At 43.6% G+C, this 16,339-nt stretch overlaps 1 protein-coding gene across 2 annotated transcripts in view; it reads right to left on the reverse strand.

Annotated features, from left to right (window-relative positions):
- Positions 1 to 16,339, reverse strand: part of TMEM131 (transmembrane protein 131) — a 3,850,119-nt gene that overhangs the window by 1,171,751 nt on the left and 2,662,029 nt on the right. For both annotated transcript variants that reach the window (XM_044072169.1, XM_044072168.1), the window contains exons 16-17: positions 3,697 to 3,807; positions 3,483 to 3,617 (exon numbers count right to left, since the gene is read on the reverse strand). In XM_044072169.1, coding sequence (XP_043928104.1) covers positions 3,483 to 3,617; positions 3,697 to 3,807 — 246 coding nt within the window. The remainder of the gene's footprint in view (positions 1 to 3,482; positions 3,618 to 3,696; positions 3,808 to 16,339) is intronic.

A 16,339-nucleotide genomic window follows, 5' to 3' on the forward strand; every position in this document is an offset into this window, starting at 1 on the left:
ACAAATGGGTTTTAAATATAGTATCCCAGGGATACAGATTTCATTTCCACAAGTTGCCAATCCCAAACGGATGGCCAGACCTGCCCCCAAATCAGTGGGCAAAGGCCCAGAAACAAGTACTGTCCCTCATGAACATGGGGGCTATTCAACCAGTACCAGAAGAGGAAAAGGGACAAGGTTTCTATTCAAGACTTTTCCTGGTACCCAGAAAAGACAAATCATGGCGTCCAGTTCTGGACTTATCTACTCTAAACACCTTTCTGGACATTCCAAAAGTCAAGATGCTGACTCTTCAACAGTTACTTCCTATGCTAGACAAAGATGCCTGATTGGTAACTCCAGACTTAAAAGAGGCTTACCTGCATATCCCAAATCAGGGAATCTTGCAGAAGATACCTACATCACCAGTTCTCTGCACTGCCCTTTGGCTTATCTACTGCGCCCAGGGTCTTCACAAAGTGCCTGGCTCCAGTAACTGCATTTTGCAAGCAAAGAAATATTCAAATATATCCATACCTGGACAATTGTCTAATTCGGGCAATAAACAAGGACATTCTTCTAAAGCATCTGGCATTTGTAAAAAAGGTTCTAACTTGTCTAGGGTACACCATAAACGAAAAGAAATCACAACTGGTACCCTCTCAAAAAATTATATTCCTGGGTGCAAGCTTGAATACAACTGCCCAGATGGCTTACCTTATGCCAGAAAAGCAAATTCATTTGGTGACTTACTTCAAACAGGTGGCCACAAAAACCCTGCTATCTGCAAGACAAATTCTGCAAGCCTTGGGGTTCATGGCCTCCTGCATTCTTCTAATTCCATATGCAAGACTGCATATGTGGAAACTTCAGTGGTACTTAAAACGTTTATGGAGTCAACATTGTCACAGCCTGGAAACAATGATTCCTATCAATACCTTGCTTGCAACTAGAGTTCCTATGGTGGGCAGAGGCCTGCCACCAAAACAAGGGACTGTCATTCACTCCAGCCCCTGCCACCCAAACCCTAACTACAAATGCATCAGACTATGCTTGGGGGGCTCATCTGGCAGGGAAGTGCATTCAGGGAAAATGGAACCCAAATCAAATGCACCTTCATATCAATCCGAAAGAGATGCTAGCTGTACAGAATGCACTGACAGCCTTCAAGGACTATCTTCATCCAGGACAATTAATGATGAAGGCAGACAACACCACAGTTATGAGGTACATAAACAAGCAGGGGGGCACAGCTTCCTACCCCCTTTGCAGACTAGCCATGGCATTGTGGAACACGGCCTTGACCTACCAAATACAACTACAAGTTCAATTCCTGCCAGGAAAGCTGAATACTCTGGCAGACGAACTAAGCAGAAATCTCATGGACCCACACGAATGGAAATTGGAACCATGGATTTTCAACATGTTGACATGCAAATAGGGGAGTCCAGACATAGATCTTTTTGCCTCACCCCAGAACTATCAGTTGGACAAATTCTGCAAAAGAACTCATCACAAAAAAAGCCTGGAAAGTGGATGCTCTATCATTCAGCTGGAAAAACCTACCAGTCTATGCTTTTCCCCCTCTGCCTTTGCTCTCCAAAGTTCTACTAAAAGTCAAACAGGTCAAACCAAAAATGATTCTGATTGCTCCAGACTGGCCTCGTCAACACTGGTACCCACTCCTGCGCAAAGTGTCACACCTTCCACCGTGGCACCTGCCTCAGACACCTTACTTACTGTCTCAGCAGAACAACCAAATTCTGCACACTCAGCTCCAAACTTTGAATCTTGCAGCGTGGTTAATCACCTAAATTCACCCTTAGCATCCCTCAGCAAACCTGTGATAGATGTCATTTTGGAGGCGAGAAGGCCTAGTACTAGAGAATCTTATGCTGACAAATGGAAAAGATTCTGTGCCCAGATTTTACAATACTTAACTGAGATGCTTCATAAGGGCCTGTCCTTTTCTTCCATAAAAATCCATGCCTCAGCCATTTCAGCTCATTACAACACAGAACCTCCCCTCTTCTCTCATCCTCTGCTAAAGTAGTATCTCAGAGGGGCCAAAAACTTAAGACCACCCAGGAGAGCTCCAACCCCTGCCTGGGACCCCAATTTTGCATTGTAAAAACTCACTCTCCCTCCTTTCGAGCTAGCTGCTATTGTAGACTTAAAATTTCTCTCCTGGAAAACAGCTTTCCTTTTAGCAGTCAATTCAGCTAGAAGGATTTCTGAAATGCAGGCTCTTATGGCAGTGGAGCCTTTCATTATTTTTCATGTGGACAGGGTGTTTCTCAGGAGCAATCCATCCTTCATGCCTAAGGTGGTATCCAATGTGGCTCAATCAGATCATTCATTTGCCAACTTTCTTTCCCAATCCACAGAACAAGGGGGACTGGATTCAGCATTCATTGGATGTACACAGACAACTTAGATTTTACTTAAAAAGGACAAAATCTCAAAGAAAATCAGAACAACTACTGGTGGCATTTGTTGCAGGGGCAGAGGGAAAGGCTATTTCAAAGCAGACTATTTCCAAAATGGATAAGCCATTGTATTCATTTCTGCTATATGCACCATGGTAAAACTATCCCAGAGGGGATCAGATCTCATTCCACCAGGGCTGCATCTACTTCTACAACCTTTCTCAGAGGTGTTCCTACCAGAGACATTCTAGAAGCTGCTACCTAGAGCTCAGTTCATACATTCACCAAACATTACCATTTACCTTTCTTCTCTAAATCCAGAGCTGGCTTTGCCACTGCTGTCCTGCAGGGCCTTATAGCTGGTCCTAATGCTGTATAAATCCATCCTCCCAACCATAGCTTTGGGAATCTACCCAAATGTAATGACTGCAACAGTGAAACATGAAGAACATAGTACAATTGTGTACAATTACCATAAATGTAGATGTTCGAGTGTATTCACTGTTGCAGTCCTGGTTACCCTCCCTCCAGCCCCCTGTTTTTCTCTTACTAAACTTCTACTTTCTTTTACTATGCTTAAAAGCCTTTTTGGTGTATTTGCTTTGGTTTGGAGGTATATTTTTTGTGTTTATAATTATATATATATATATATATATATATATATATATATATATATATATATATATATATATATATATATATATATATATATATATATACATATATTTTTTAATGCTCCCCATTTGGGGGGCACCTGACATCTGGGGCAAGAAAAACTGATGTAATGGCATCAGCTGCATGTTTTATACCCCTGATGACCTAACGTCATGGAAGAAGGGACATCAACCACATCAACCGACGCAGGACCCAAGACTTTGTTAATCAGGCCGACTGAGGACAACCTGCCAGCAGATTACCCAAATGTAATGACTGCAACAGTGAATACACTCGAACATCTACATTTATGCTAAGTGTACACAACTGTACTTTCTCATGACTTCCAAATAACAAAAGTATGCGTCAACATCCAACACAAGCAAAATACACATCAAAGTGACGGGAAAAAAAACTTACCGATGACTGATCTGATGCAGTGTAATTTTCCACATCTGGAAGGCCATCAAGCATTATGTTTTTACTGTGCTTTTCTGAAGTCAGCAGCTCCACAGACAGGCTCTCCCCAATCACATGCCAGCTCTTTACAGCCAGCTTAAAAACAGAAAAGTAGTTACATATTAGATGTGGCAAATCAAAACAAACACATCATGATATTTTAAAATATGCTTACCTCAATTGGATTACTGTTGACAACAGTGAATAAAATGCTGCTGGCTTCAGTGGCACTTAGTATCCCAAAATCTATGATACGCTCCTTCTGATTTGGGGGGAGTATAAAGTACTGTGGGTAGAAAAAAAACACTTACAAGTATACATTTATAAGTACCTAAGAGTATAAAGCAAGAGCTCAACTTCTTTATCTTATAAATGCAAGTAAATACTTTTTAGTACCTTATTATTATGAGAGAACTGCCTGCAGCAAATCATAATATTAAGAAATATAGCAGTTCAGGTCTAGGTCAGTAAAAAGTTTGTTATTATGGCCCACAATGACAAGAGTTCTTGCAGTGAGGTTGAGGAGTGGACTTGGTTTACTTGGTCCCTGTTAACTGGAGGGATACGTAACAATTTTGGTTTGCTTTGAAAATGTAGATTGTATTCATGCCAGAGAATTTAAAGTACCCATTTGTATTAAGTGATTGCTTCCTACTGCTTCGTGAAGAGGCAATGATGTCCTCCAATCTTTAGTTGTACAGGGGAACTGCTGGACTGATGGGAAAGGGATGGATGGAGGGATGAACTTGGATGACTCTCAGTTGTTTTCTCTCTTTGGGTCTCACCCCTGAGGGCTCCAAAGTCTCTCTCTATGGTTTGCCTATCATTTCCATTTATAGCAGCATTTCTTACCCATTGCTTGTTTCCTGCCTTGCCCTGGGTAGAATGACCATCTCTCTCTCTTTCTCTGCAGTAGTACCTACTACATCTAGGAGCTAGGGAATGAAAATGCTGCATTACGGACTACACGGTCTTTCTTTTCTCACCCAGTCTCTCAAAAACTTTCTCTGGAGGGGGTAGAAAGAGAAGGTCTTTATCAAGTGGGTCATTTAGCATCATTAATCTTACATGGTCTAGTGTGTGTGTGTGTGTGTGGGGGGGGGGGACAGGCATGTCTGCTTAACAAGGACCCTATAACAGCTGCCTTGCATGAGGCATTCATAGCATCACAGTCACATTTAATGGACTGCTTAGCAACCTTGGCACTGACACTGCACAAGTCAAGCATCTTCTCTTTCAGATCACTGTTGTCTATCCCATTAGTGTTTTCCTTTAGCTGGTTCAAGAGGGACTTCTGGTATTTCAGAATGTGGGTCTGGCAGACGTGCATTTCTGCTAGCACCCTCAGCAGTTCCTTTGCTGGACTCCATGGACACCACAGTTTGATTTGTCAAAGGGCTTTTATAAAGGTGTGTATGGCAGTTGCTGACCCTAAAAAAATGGTAGGATTCCTAGGAGCATGAGGTTGGGAATACACTCCAAGAATGAATTAGCAAAAGCATTTTCAATGACTGGAGGAATGGCTAATTGTTTGGACTGAGTCAGACCCAAGAGTGTCCTATACCTTATCTGGGCCTTGGAAAACTCAGTCTCTTATTTTAAGTCCTCCCTTATTCTAAGAAGGGCTTTCCAAAGGGAAACAACTTTGAGGCCGAATAGAGGAACAGGTATCCTCACTGTTACACTTGTACAGAAATTAAAACAAGAGGTAATCCAGAAATCTTGAGTCAGGCCTAGTATCCTACCTGTGACCCAGAGGGTGACAGTACTAATGAGAAACAGGGTACAGTACTAATGAGAAACAGGGTACAAAGGATTAGTCAAGACAAAATCACTTTAGCTAGCAGTTCTAGGAGACTCCCTTCTCTGATGCCGTCCCCTGTGGAAAAAGTAAAGATGCCTTGTTGAAGCTTCATGTAGTTTATTCAGTTAAATAGACAAATGGACCAGTGTTCTTGTTCTAATACAATACATTCAACAGGTCAGTTATTTAAAGGCAATTGCAGGCAATGGTGGGAAGGTCCAGGGGAGCTACATGAAGGAAAATCTGGAAAAATTTAGTAAAATAGGGATGACTGGTTCACAGAATGAGGAAAAATAACACGAAAATGAGGGAGGGACCCCAACTGCAATTTGTCCCTACTGGATGACTTTCAGAACCTGACATAATATAATGCCACTGACAAAGAAAAAGACCTAGACTGAAGACAAACTGCTAGTGTGTGTGTGTGTGTGTGTGTGTGTGAGGGGGGGGGGGGGCAAGAAATCATTCTGACCATTCTTGGTTCTGGAGGCTTTCAGTTCTTTAACAGCCTCCTTGACATTGCTTTTTAAAATCCTGTTTGCTAATACCCTGCAGCCTAAACTGCTTTTTGAAAAGGGGGCCCAAGTAGGAAAGAAAGTTTTTATTAGAAAAGGAGGGTTGGTCACGTCCTTAATCAATCTCCCCCATTTACCAACTATTTTAAGTACCTTAGCAGAAGGGCCAAACAGAACATTCTTGTCTAGGGAAAAAATCTCAGCTTTAACATATTCAGGTAAGTTTTGAGAACAAGCAATTTCAAGTAGCTGTAGCTCTGAAGACAACATCGGCAGAATCATAGGAGCACTTTAAGGAATGTTTGGAAATAATGGCAAACACATACAACTAAGGAATTCAATGAATTTTCAATTCTTGAAGAAGAAAGGTTAACAGTGAATTCCTGTTCACAAAAGAAGACAATAGGAATTTCAACTTGTGAACCTGGCAATTCAAAATTCAGAAAGTTAAAGTAAAAAAAGAATACATTTTCTTCCCAGATCTATCAAATGCTTTATCATCTTTGTCAGAGGGAATGGGGTTAGCATTAGTAATCTGTTTAGTAGCACCCTATTCAACCAAAGCCTGAGTACCAGCTTCATCCCAGCCAAGTGGTGGACAGCCACTGTACTCCATTTGCACAAAGGTGGCGTGTCCATTGATCCAAGAAATTATGGACCCATCAGCCTAACTAGCCTAATCGCAAGTCCAAGGAATGGATTTATCAGGGACCTCATTAACAAGGATATTGGCAACCTCCAAACACTCGATCCCACACAGTTTGGTTTCATCAAGGGGAGGTCATGTCTGTTAAATCTGGTTGACTTCTTTGAGACAGTCACCAAAACTGTGGATGAGGGGAAGACAGTGCACACATGCTACCTTGACCTGGCCAAAGCATTTGATACTATTCCCCACTCGGGTATAATACATAAACTTTCTCAACTAGGCATCAATCGGTATGTTACCAGATGGGTAGCAAACTGGATCACTGATAGAACCCACCTAGTCAAAAATAGGGGAAGCCATCTCAAGCAGTAGACCCGTAATGAGTGGTGTACCCCAGGGATCGGTCTTGGGGCCTCTGTTGTTTGGGATATACTTTTCTGAAGTGCAAGCCAAAACCAGTGGGCTATGGCTGACTAAGTTTGCAGACGAGTACAAGCTGGCCACTGTCATCAATTCCCCTAGTGATTTGGGCATACTCTAAGAGGGTCTCACCCAAACAAATGACTGGTGCCAGAAACATGGCATAAAACTGAATGCCAAAAATGTATCATCAAACCTTTGGGGAGAGTGACGTCCCCACAAATTATCACATTAATAACAAAGTCTTAAGCACACAATCAATTGTGAGGCATTTGGGCACCAGGTTGATAGGAAACTGAATTTTGACAACCATATTGCCTCCATTGTACAGCAAGCTTTCTACCTGGCCCACCTCATTAGTAAGGGTATCCTATCCAGGGACAAGGAGGTCATAACATCTCTGTATTCTTCCCTTACAAGACCCATTATTTAGTACACTGCCCCTTTCGGCATGTACCTCACAAAGCACATGCAGCTGGAGAGACCACAAAGGTTCCTCACTAGGAAATTCCAGGGCCTCAAACATTTCCCTACACAGATAGGCTAAAAGCCCTGTCCATCTACTCAGTCTCATACAGACTCCTCAGAGGTGACCTCTGTCTGGCATACAAAGCAATCTAGACCCCACCTTGATGGGACTGCTGCACATCGGCAAGTCAAGTTCCACTTGAGCAACTCACACATGCGACCTCAATCTGGTCTGTGACATCTATAGGACTGGCTGGCAGGACAGATTTGCGTCCCAGAGACTCCCCCATCTGTGGAATAGACTCCCTGTCCATGTCAAGCAGAGTACCTCATCAACCCTTTTTAAGCACAACCTGGATAACTGGATGGGGATCAGAAAATACATCCCTGAGATTCCACCCGTGTCCCTGCTGGACAAGAACATCGGGTGCTGACTTGTCAGAACATGGGCTAAATTCTTGGCTAGGCTTGTAAGGGCCTCAAGGCCAATAGCCTAGTAAGTCCCTATGATCGTATTGTCCTATGAACTTGCAGGGTCTGCTTTAGGATTAGAAAACAGATATTTAGAAGTCTAAAGTACTTTGCATTGCCTATCAGATTTTTTTGTTAGCAGGAGGTTGGTTGTCAGACATTCTGCAAGTAATTCAGAAAACATACTCAAACTGATAAAACAGCAGGGACAGCCAAAAGCAAAAAAATCATAATACTTTTGATGTGAATAGTGATTTCATCCTGATCCCAACTAAAATACATCTTTCATTTTAGCTAAGGTCTCAGAAAAATGTAGCTCCTGTGGATGGAAATCTGGAAAAAAAAACTTTCTTCCAAATCAAAAATTTCAGCTCGAGTAGAAATCAATGAAAAACATATCTTTCAGCTCCTGTTTTTCAGGCTGGAAATCGGTGCAGGCTGCAAGGGAAATTTTTCTTTTTTTGATTTGTAGTCTGTTAACATTAAAAGAAGAAATCAGTTCCTTAACAATTCATAGCCAGTCTTCCTTGTCCATAGTCAGAAAAAGAACACTCATCCATCTACATGCTTAATTGAATAAACCTCTTGAAACTTCAACAAGGCATTATTACTTCTCTGGTAGGAAGGATATCAGAAAGAGGGTCTCCTAGATCAGCTAAGTAAAGTGATTTTATGTGGTCTAATCCTTTACACTCAGTTTCTTATTAGACCTATCACCCCCTCCAGGTCACAGGCAGGGATTTCAGACCTGACTCAAGCTTTCTGGTACCTTTGGTTAGTTACAGAAACACTCTTTTTTTTTTTTCCTGGGAGACTCTCTGGATAAAGACTGACCTATGGCAGGGGCACTATCTTAGGGATCTGGCATCCCAACCCAGCTATGAGGTAGACCTTCACCCACTCCTTCCTTAGTAAGTGGCAGAGAAGACAATCATACGGCCACAGAGAAAGCATAGTTGTGTACATTTACCATAAATGTAGATGTTCGAGTGCATTCACTGTTGTAATCATTACATTTGGGTTATCTGCCTGCAGGTAGCCCTCAGACGGCCTGAATACCAGAATCATGGATTCCTGCGTCAGATGATGTCTCTTCTTCCATGATGTCAGGTCGTCAGGGGTATAAAAACATGCAGCCGACGCCATTACATCAGTTTTTCTTGCCCCAGATGTCAGGTGCCCCCCACAATGGGAAACAATTACATGTTATGGTACATCTTCATCAAAAAGAAAATACACCAGAAAGCTTAAATACACCAAACAAGAAGGAAAGGTAGAGCCTAGAGAAGTCAGGGGGCTGGAGGGAGGGTAACCAGGACTGCAACAGTGAATACACTCGAACATCTACATTTATGATAAGTGTACACAACTGTACTATGTTCTTCGTGTTTCACTGTTGCAGTCATTACATTTGGGTTAATTCCCAAAGCTAAGGAAGGGAGGAGGGAATTAGACAGCATTAGGGCCAGCTATTAAGCCCTGCAAGACTACAGTGGCAAAACCAGCTCTGGATTTAGAAATAAAATAGGCATGTGGTAATGCTTGGTGAATATATGTACAGAGTTCCAGGTAGCAGCTTCTAGGATGTCCCTGGTAGGGACTCCTCTGAGAAAGACTGTAGAGGTAGATGCAGCCCTGGTGGAATGTGATCTTATCCCCTGTGAGGTAGGTTTTCCATGGTGCTTATAGCAGAAATGAATGCAATGGGCTATCCATTTAGAAATGGTTTGCTTTGAAATGGCCTTCCTCTCTGCCCCTGCAGAAAAACCAACGAGCAGCTGTTCAGATTTTTTGAGAGGCTTAGTCCTGTCCAAATAAAAATCCAAGTTGTCTGTGCATGTCCAAAGAGTGCAGTATTCATTCTCCTCTTTTCTGTGGATTCGGGAAAAAGGTAGGCAAATGAATGGACTGATTTAGGGCCACACTAGACACCACCTTGGGCATAAAGGAAGGATTGTTTCTGAGGGCAACCCTGTTTGCCTGGAAGATAATGAAGGGCTCTCCACTGCCATGAGGGCCTGTAATTCAGACACTCTTCTTGCTGAAGTGATGGCTAGAAGGAAGGCTGTTTTCCAAGAAAGGAATTTCAACTCTGCAGTTGCAGCTGGCTCAAAAGGAGGGAGAGTAAGCTTTTCCAATACAAAGTTAAGGTCCCAGGCTGGAGTAGAGGCTCTCCTGGGAAGTCTTAAAGTTTTGGCCCCTCTGAGGAATTGCTTTAGCAGGGGGTGAAAGAAGAGGGGTGGTTCAGTATTATAATATGCTGAAATAGCAGAGGCATGAATTTTAATTGATGAGAAGGATAGGCCCTTGTGGAGCATTTCTGCTACGTACTGAAGAATATGAGGTAAGCTGGGTACCGTTGTGCCCATCCCCTGAGTCTGGTTCCAGGAAACAGTATCTTTTCCATTTTTCAGCATAGGATTTTCTAGTACTAGGCCTCCTTGCTTACAGAATGACATCTAGCACCTGCTTACTCAGGGATGCAATTGGAGAGCTCAAAGAATTAGCCAGACTGCAAGGTTCAGGGTTTGAAGATGAAGGTGCAGAATCTGGCCCACCTGCTGTGACAGCAGGGTAGGGGTCTGAGGTTGGTTCCAGCAGTGTCATACTGCGCAAGAGAGGGTACCAGTGCTGACGTGGCCAGTCTGGTGCAATCAGTATTCTCTTTGGTTTGTCCTGTTTGATCTTTAGCAGAACCTTCAAGAGGAGAGGCAGAGGGGGAAAGGCATAAACTGAGAGGCTTTCCCAGGTAAAGGACAGGGCATCCACTTTCCAAGCTTGACTGTGGGAAGTCCTTGTGCAGAATTTGTCCAATTGGTAGTTCAGAGGGCAGGCAAACAGGTCTATCTCTGGAGTCCCCCCATTTGTTCCTCAAGAGGTTGAATATTTTTGGTTCCAGTTTCCATTCGTGTGGGTCCATGAGATTTCTGCTTAGGTCGTCAGTGAAATTAGCTTGCCTGGCAGGAACTGAGCTTGTAGGTGCACTTGGTAGCCCAAGGCTGTGTTCCACAGAGCCATGGCTAGTCTGCAGAGAGGGTACGAGTGGGTCCCCCTGCTTATTTATGTACCACATAACTGTGGTGTCTGTCTTTACCAATAATTGTCCTGGAAGAATGTGGTCCTTGAAGGCTGTCAGGGAATTCTGTACAGCTAATATTTCTTTTTGGTTGATATGCAGGTCCATCTGTCTCGGGTTCCATTTGTCCTGAATGCACTGCCCTGCCAAGTGAGCCCCCCATGAATAGTCTGATCCGTCTGTTGTTAGGGTTTGGGCGGCAGGGGGTAGAGTGAAATGGAGCCCCTTGTTGTGGTAGCAGGCCTCTGTATACCAAAGGAACTCTGTCTTTATACAAGGAATGATAGCAATCATTGATTCCAGGTCCTGAGAATGTTGACACCATAGGCTTTTTAGATACCACTGTAGTTTCCTCATATGCAGTCTTGCATATGGAATTAGTAGAATGCAAGCGGCTATGAACCCCCAGGGCTTGCATAATTTTCATAGTAGACAGCTGGATTTTGTGGCCAGTAGTTTGAAGTAGGTTGTCAAATAAACTTGTTTCTCTGGAGTGAGGAAATCCATCTGGGAAGTTGTGTTCAAGCTTGCTCCCAGGAATACAATCTGTTGGCAGGGTACTAGGTAAGATTTATTTTCGTTTATGGTGTACCCAAGTGAGGTTAGAAGTTTCTTTACGAATGCCAGATGTTTTAATAGCAAGTCCTGGCTTTCTGCCTGAATCAGACAATCGTCCGGGTATGGGTATATTTGAATATTTCTCTGCCTGCAAAATGTAATGGCTGGAGCTAGACACTTTGTGAATACACTGGGAGCAGTAGATAAGCCAAAGGGAACTGCAGAGAACTGATAGCGTATGGAGCCTGCCCTGAAGTGTAGGTATTTCCTGCAAGATTCCCTTACTGGAATGTGCAGGTAAGCTTCCTTTAGGTTTAAGGATGCCAACCAGGCATCTTTGCCTAGCATAGGAAGCAGCTGTTGAAGTGTTAGCATTTTGAATTTTGGGATTACCAAAAAGGTGTTTAGAATAGAGAGGTGCAGGACAGGACGCCAGGAGCTGTCTTTTCTGGGTACCAGGAAAAGTCTTGAATAAAAACCTTGTCCCCTTTCTTCTGCTGGGACAGGTTGAATAGCCCTGATACTTAGAAGAGAGAGAACCTGCTATTGAGCCTCCACCCACTGACTTGGGGGTAGGTCTGGCCAACTGTTGGGGTTGGTAGGGTGTGGAAAGTACAGTTGTGTACACTTACCATAAATGTAGATATTTGAGTGTATTCACTGTTGCAGTCATTACATTTGGGTAATCTGCTTGCAGGTTAGTCGGCCTGATTAACAAAGTCTTGGGTCCTGCATCAGTTGCTGTCCCTTCTTCCATGATGTCAGGTCATCAGGGGTTTAAAACATGCAGCCAACGCCATTACTTCAGTTTTTCTTGCCCAAGATGTCAGGTGCCCCCCTAATGGGAAGCAATTAAACATGAAAACACAAAGGTAAACCTCCAACAAAAAAGCAAATACACCAAAAAGGCTTTTAAGCATAGTACAGGAAAACAGAGGTATAGCCAAAAGAAGTTGGGGGCAGGAGGGAGGGTAACCAGGACTGCAACAGTCAATACACTTGAACATCTACATTTATGGTAATTGTACACAACTGTACTATTTTCTTCGTGTTTCATTGTTGCAGTCATTACATTTGGGTAGATTCCCAAAGCTATGGTTGGGAGGAGGAGTTTAGATAGCATTAGGGCCAGCTATAAGGCCCTGCAAGACTGCAGTGGCAAAGCCAGCTCTGGATTAAGAGAAAATTGGCAAATTATAATGCTTGGTGAAAGTATGTACAGAACTCCAGGTACCAGCTTCTAGGCTGTCCCTGGTAGGAACACCTCTGAGAAAGGCTGTAGAAGTAGATGCAGCCCTGGTGGAGTGAGGTCTGATCCCCTGGGGGATAGGTTTTCCATGGTGCTTACAGCAGAAATGAATGCAACGGCTTATCAATTTAGAAATGGTTTGTTTTGAAATAGCCTTCCCCTCTGCCCCTGCAGCAAATGCTACCAGCAGTTGTTCAGATTTTCTTTGAGGTTTAGTCCTGTCCAAGTAGAATCTAAATTGTCTGTGCACATCCAAGGAATGCAGTATTCGTTCCTCTTTGTTCTGTGGATTAGGACAGAAAGTTGGCAAATGAATGGACTGATTAAGAGCCACACTGGATACCAGCTTGGGCATGAAGGATGGATTGGTCTTGAGAGACATCCTGTCCGCATGAAAGATGATGAAAGGCTCCACTGCCATAAGGGCCTGTAAAATTCAGACACCCTTCTAGCTGAAGTGATTGCTAAAAGGAAAGCTGTTTTCCAAGAAAGAAATTTTAAGTCTGCAGTAGCAGTGGCTCAAAAGGAGGTAGAGTGAGTTTCTCCAAGACAAAGTTAAGGTTCCAGGCTGGGGCTGGAGCTCTCCTGGGTGGTCTCAAATTTTTAGCCCCTCTGAGGAACTGCTTGAGCAGTGGATGAGAGAAGAGGGGAGGTTCTGTGCTATAATGAGCTGAAATGGCTGAGGCGTGGATTTTAATGGAAGAAAAAGACAGGCCATTGTGAAGCATCTCAGTTAAGTATTGTAAAATCTGAGGTAAATTGGGTGCTGCTGTGCTCATCCCTTGAGATTGGTTCCAGGCACAGAATCTTTTCCATTTTCAGCATAAGATTTTCTAGTACTAGGCCTCCTTGACTCTAAGATGACATCCATCACAGATTTGCTGAGGGATGGTAAGGGAGAGTTTAAGTAATTAGCCAGGCTGCAAGGTTTAGTGTTGGAAGCTGAGGTTGCAGAATCTGGTTCTCCCGCTGAGACAGCAGGGAAGGAGTGTGAGGAGGTGCCATGGAGATAACCGTGACACACTGCGCAGGAGGGGGTACCAATGTTGGCACGGCCAGTCTGGAGAAATCAAAATCATCCTTGGTTTGTCCTGTTTGACATTTAGTAGTACTTTGGCGAGCAGAGACAGTGGGGGGAAGGCACAGACTGATGTTTTTCCAGCTGAAGGACACAGCATCCACTTTCCAGGCTTGTTTGTGGGGAGTCCTTGTGTAAAATTTGTCCAATTGGTAGTTCTGGGGGAGGCAAAAAAGGTCCATATGTGGGCTCCCCCATTCACTTGTCAACATGCTGAAAATCCTTAGTTCCAGTTTCCACTCATGTGGATCCATGAGGTTTCTGCTTAGTCCGTCTGCTAGTATATTTCATTTTCCTGGCAGGAACTGAGCTTGTAGGTGCACTTGGTAGCTCAAGGCTGTGTTCCACAATGCCATGGCTAGTCTGCAGAGGGGGTAAGAATGTGTACCCCGCTGCTTGTTTATGTACCACATAACCATGGTGTTGTCCATCTTTACCATTAGTTGTCCTGGAAGAATGCAGTCCTTGAAGGCTGTCAGAGCATTCTGTACAACTAACATTTCTTTTTGATTGATATGCAGGTGCATTTGACTTGGGTTCCATTTGCCCTGAATGCACTTCCTTGCCAGGTAAGCCCCCCATGCATAGTCTGATGCACCTGTTGTTAGGGTTTTGGCGGCAGGGGGTGGTGTGAAAGGTAGTCCCTTGTTTTGGTGGCAGGCCTCTGCCCACCAAAGGAACTCTAGGCGTAGGCAAGGTATGATAGGAATCATTGCTTCTAGGCTGTGAGAATGTTGACTCCATAGGCTTTTTAGATACCACTGTAGTTTCCTCATATGTAGTCTTGCATATGGAATTAGAAGAATGCAGGAGGCCATGAACCCCAAGGCTTGTAGTATTTGTCTTGCAGATAGCAGGGTTTTTGTGGTCACTTGTTTGAAGTAGGTTGTCAAATGAATTTGCTTTTCTGGTGTGAGGTAAGCCATCTGGGAAGTTGTATTCAAGCTTGCTCCCAGGAATGTAATTTGTAGACAGGGTACCAGTTGTGATTTATTTTCGTTTATGGTGTACCCCAGACAAGTTAGAACCTTTTTTACAAAGGCCAGATAATTTAAAAGTCTGTCCTGGCTTTCTGCCTGAATTAGACAATCGTCTAGGTAAGGGTATATTTGAATACTTCTTTGCCTGCAAAATGCAATAACTGGAGCTAGGCACTTTGTGAATACCCTGGGTACAGTAGATAAGCCAAAGGGCAGTGCAGAGAACTGATAGTGCGTGTAGCCTGCTTTGAAGCGAAGGTATCTTCTGCAAGATTCCCTGATTGGGATGTCCAGGTACGCTTCTTTTAAATCTAGTGTTGCCAACCAGGCATCTTTGCCTAGCATAGGAAGTAATTGGTGAAGAGTCAGCATCTTGAATTTTGGAATCTCCAGGAAGGTGTTTAGAGTAGACAGGTCCAGGATTGGGTGCCATTATTTGTCTTTTCTGGGTACCAGGAAAAGTCTCGAGTAGAAACTTTGTCCCTTTTCCTCTTCTGGTACCAGTTGAATAGCCCCCATGCTTAAGAGAGAAAGTACTTGTTTTTGAGCCTCTGCCCACTGATTTGGGGGTAGGTCCGGCCACCCATTTCATGTTGGCAACATGTGGAAGTGAAATCTGTATCCCTGGGACACTATATTTAAAACCCACTTGTCCTGGGCAATGAGTTCCCAGTTCTTTGCATGAAGAGCAATCTTTGCTCCCCAAAGGGGCAGTCAGAAGTTAAGTGCTTGGAAATTTTAAAAGGAAGTCACTGAGACAGTTTACCGACAGCAAGGTACGTTGTGGTCAGGGCCTAGGCAAGGAATGCAGTACAAATTAAAATCTTTATGAGGTATTTGCTTTCCACAAGTAATGCAATTATTAACTTTAACTGACATCGGTAAGGAGCAAGTAAAAGTTTCCCCAACGGGGTATTTAGCTTTTAGTTGAAGACTTCGTTTCTGAAACTCGAAAACGAAAATTTCAGGAGTCAGCCGACGGGCACTTGCAAACTGCTTCTGTTTCGGGCACGGCAAGAAAGACTGATGTAATGGCGTCGGCTGCATGTTTTACACCCCTGACGACCTGACGTCAAGGAAGAAGGGACAGCAACAGATGCAGGACCCAAGACTTTGTTAATCAGGCCAACTGAGGGCAACCTGAAAGCAGATTATCCAAATGTAATGACTGCAACAGTGAAACACAAATCTGTATCCTTGGAAAACTATATTTAAAACCAATTTGTCCTGGGTAATGAGTCCCAGTTTTTTGCATGCGGGGCGAACTTTCCTCCTACGGGAGCAGGCAGTTGGGCAGGGCTTGGAAGGATTAAGGTCACTGTGCCCTTTTTCCATAGGGGGTGTGTGTCTTACTACTACCTGCTTTGGAAGTGGGAGCCCCCCACTGCTTAGGCCTGTGCGTAGCCTGAGACTGTAACCTAGTTGGTCTGCTGTTCCTGGGTTTGGACTGAGAAGGCCTGGAAGAGACTGGAAAGGACCAATTCTTTGAAGGCCAATGCCTACTAAATCTGGAAGGCTGCACTTGCAGGAAATCTTTAACAGTTTGCATA

Source organism: Protopterus annectens, chromosome 5.part0, assembly GCF_019279795.1.
Source record: "Protopterus annectens isolate FY-2018-M chromosome 5.part0, PAN1.0, whole genome shotgun sequence".
NCBI classification, from domain to species: Eukaryota; Metazoa; Chordata; order Ceratodontiformes; family Protopteridae; genus Protopterus; species Protopterus annectens.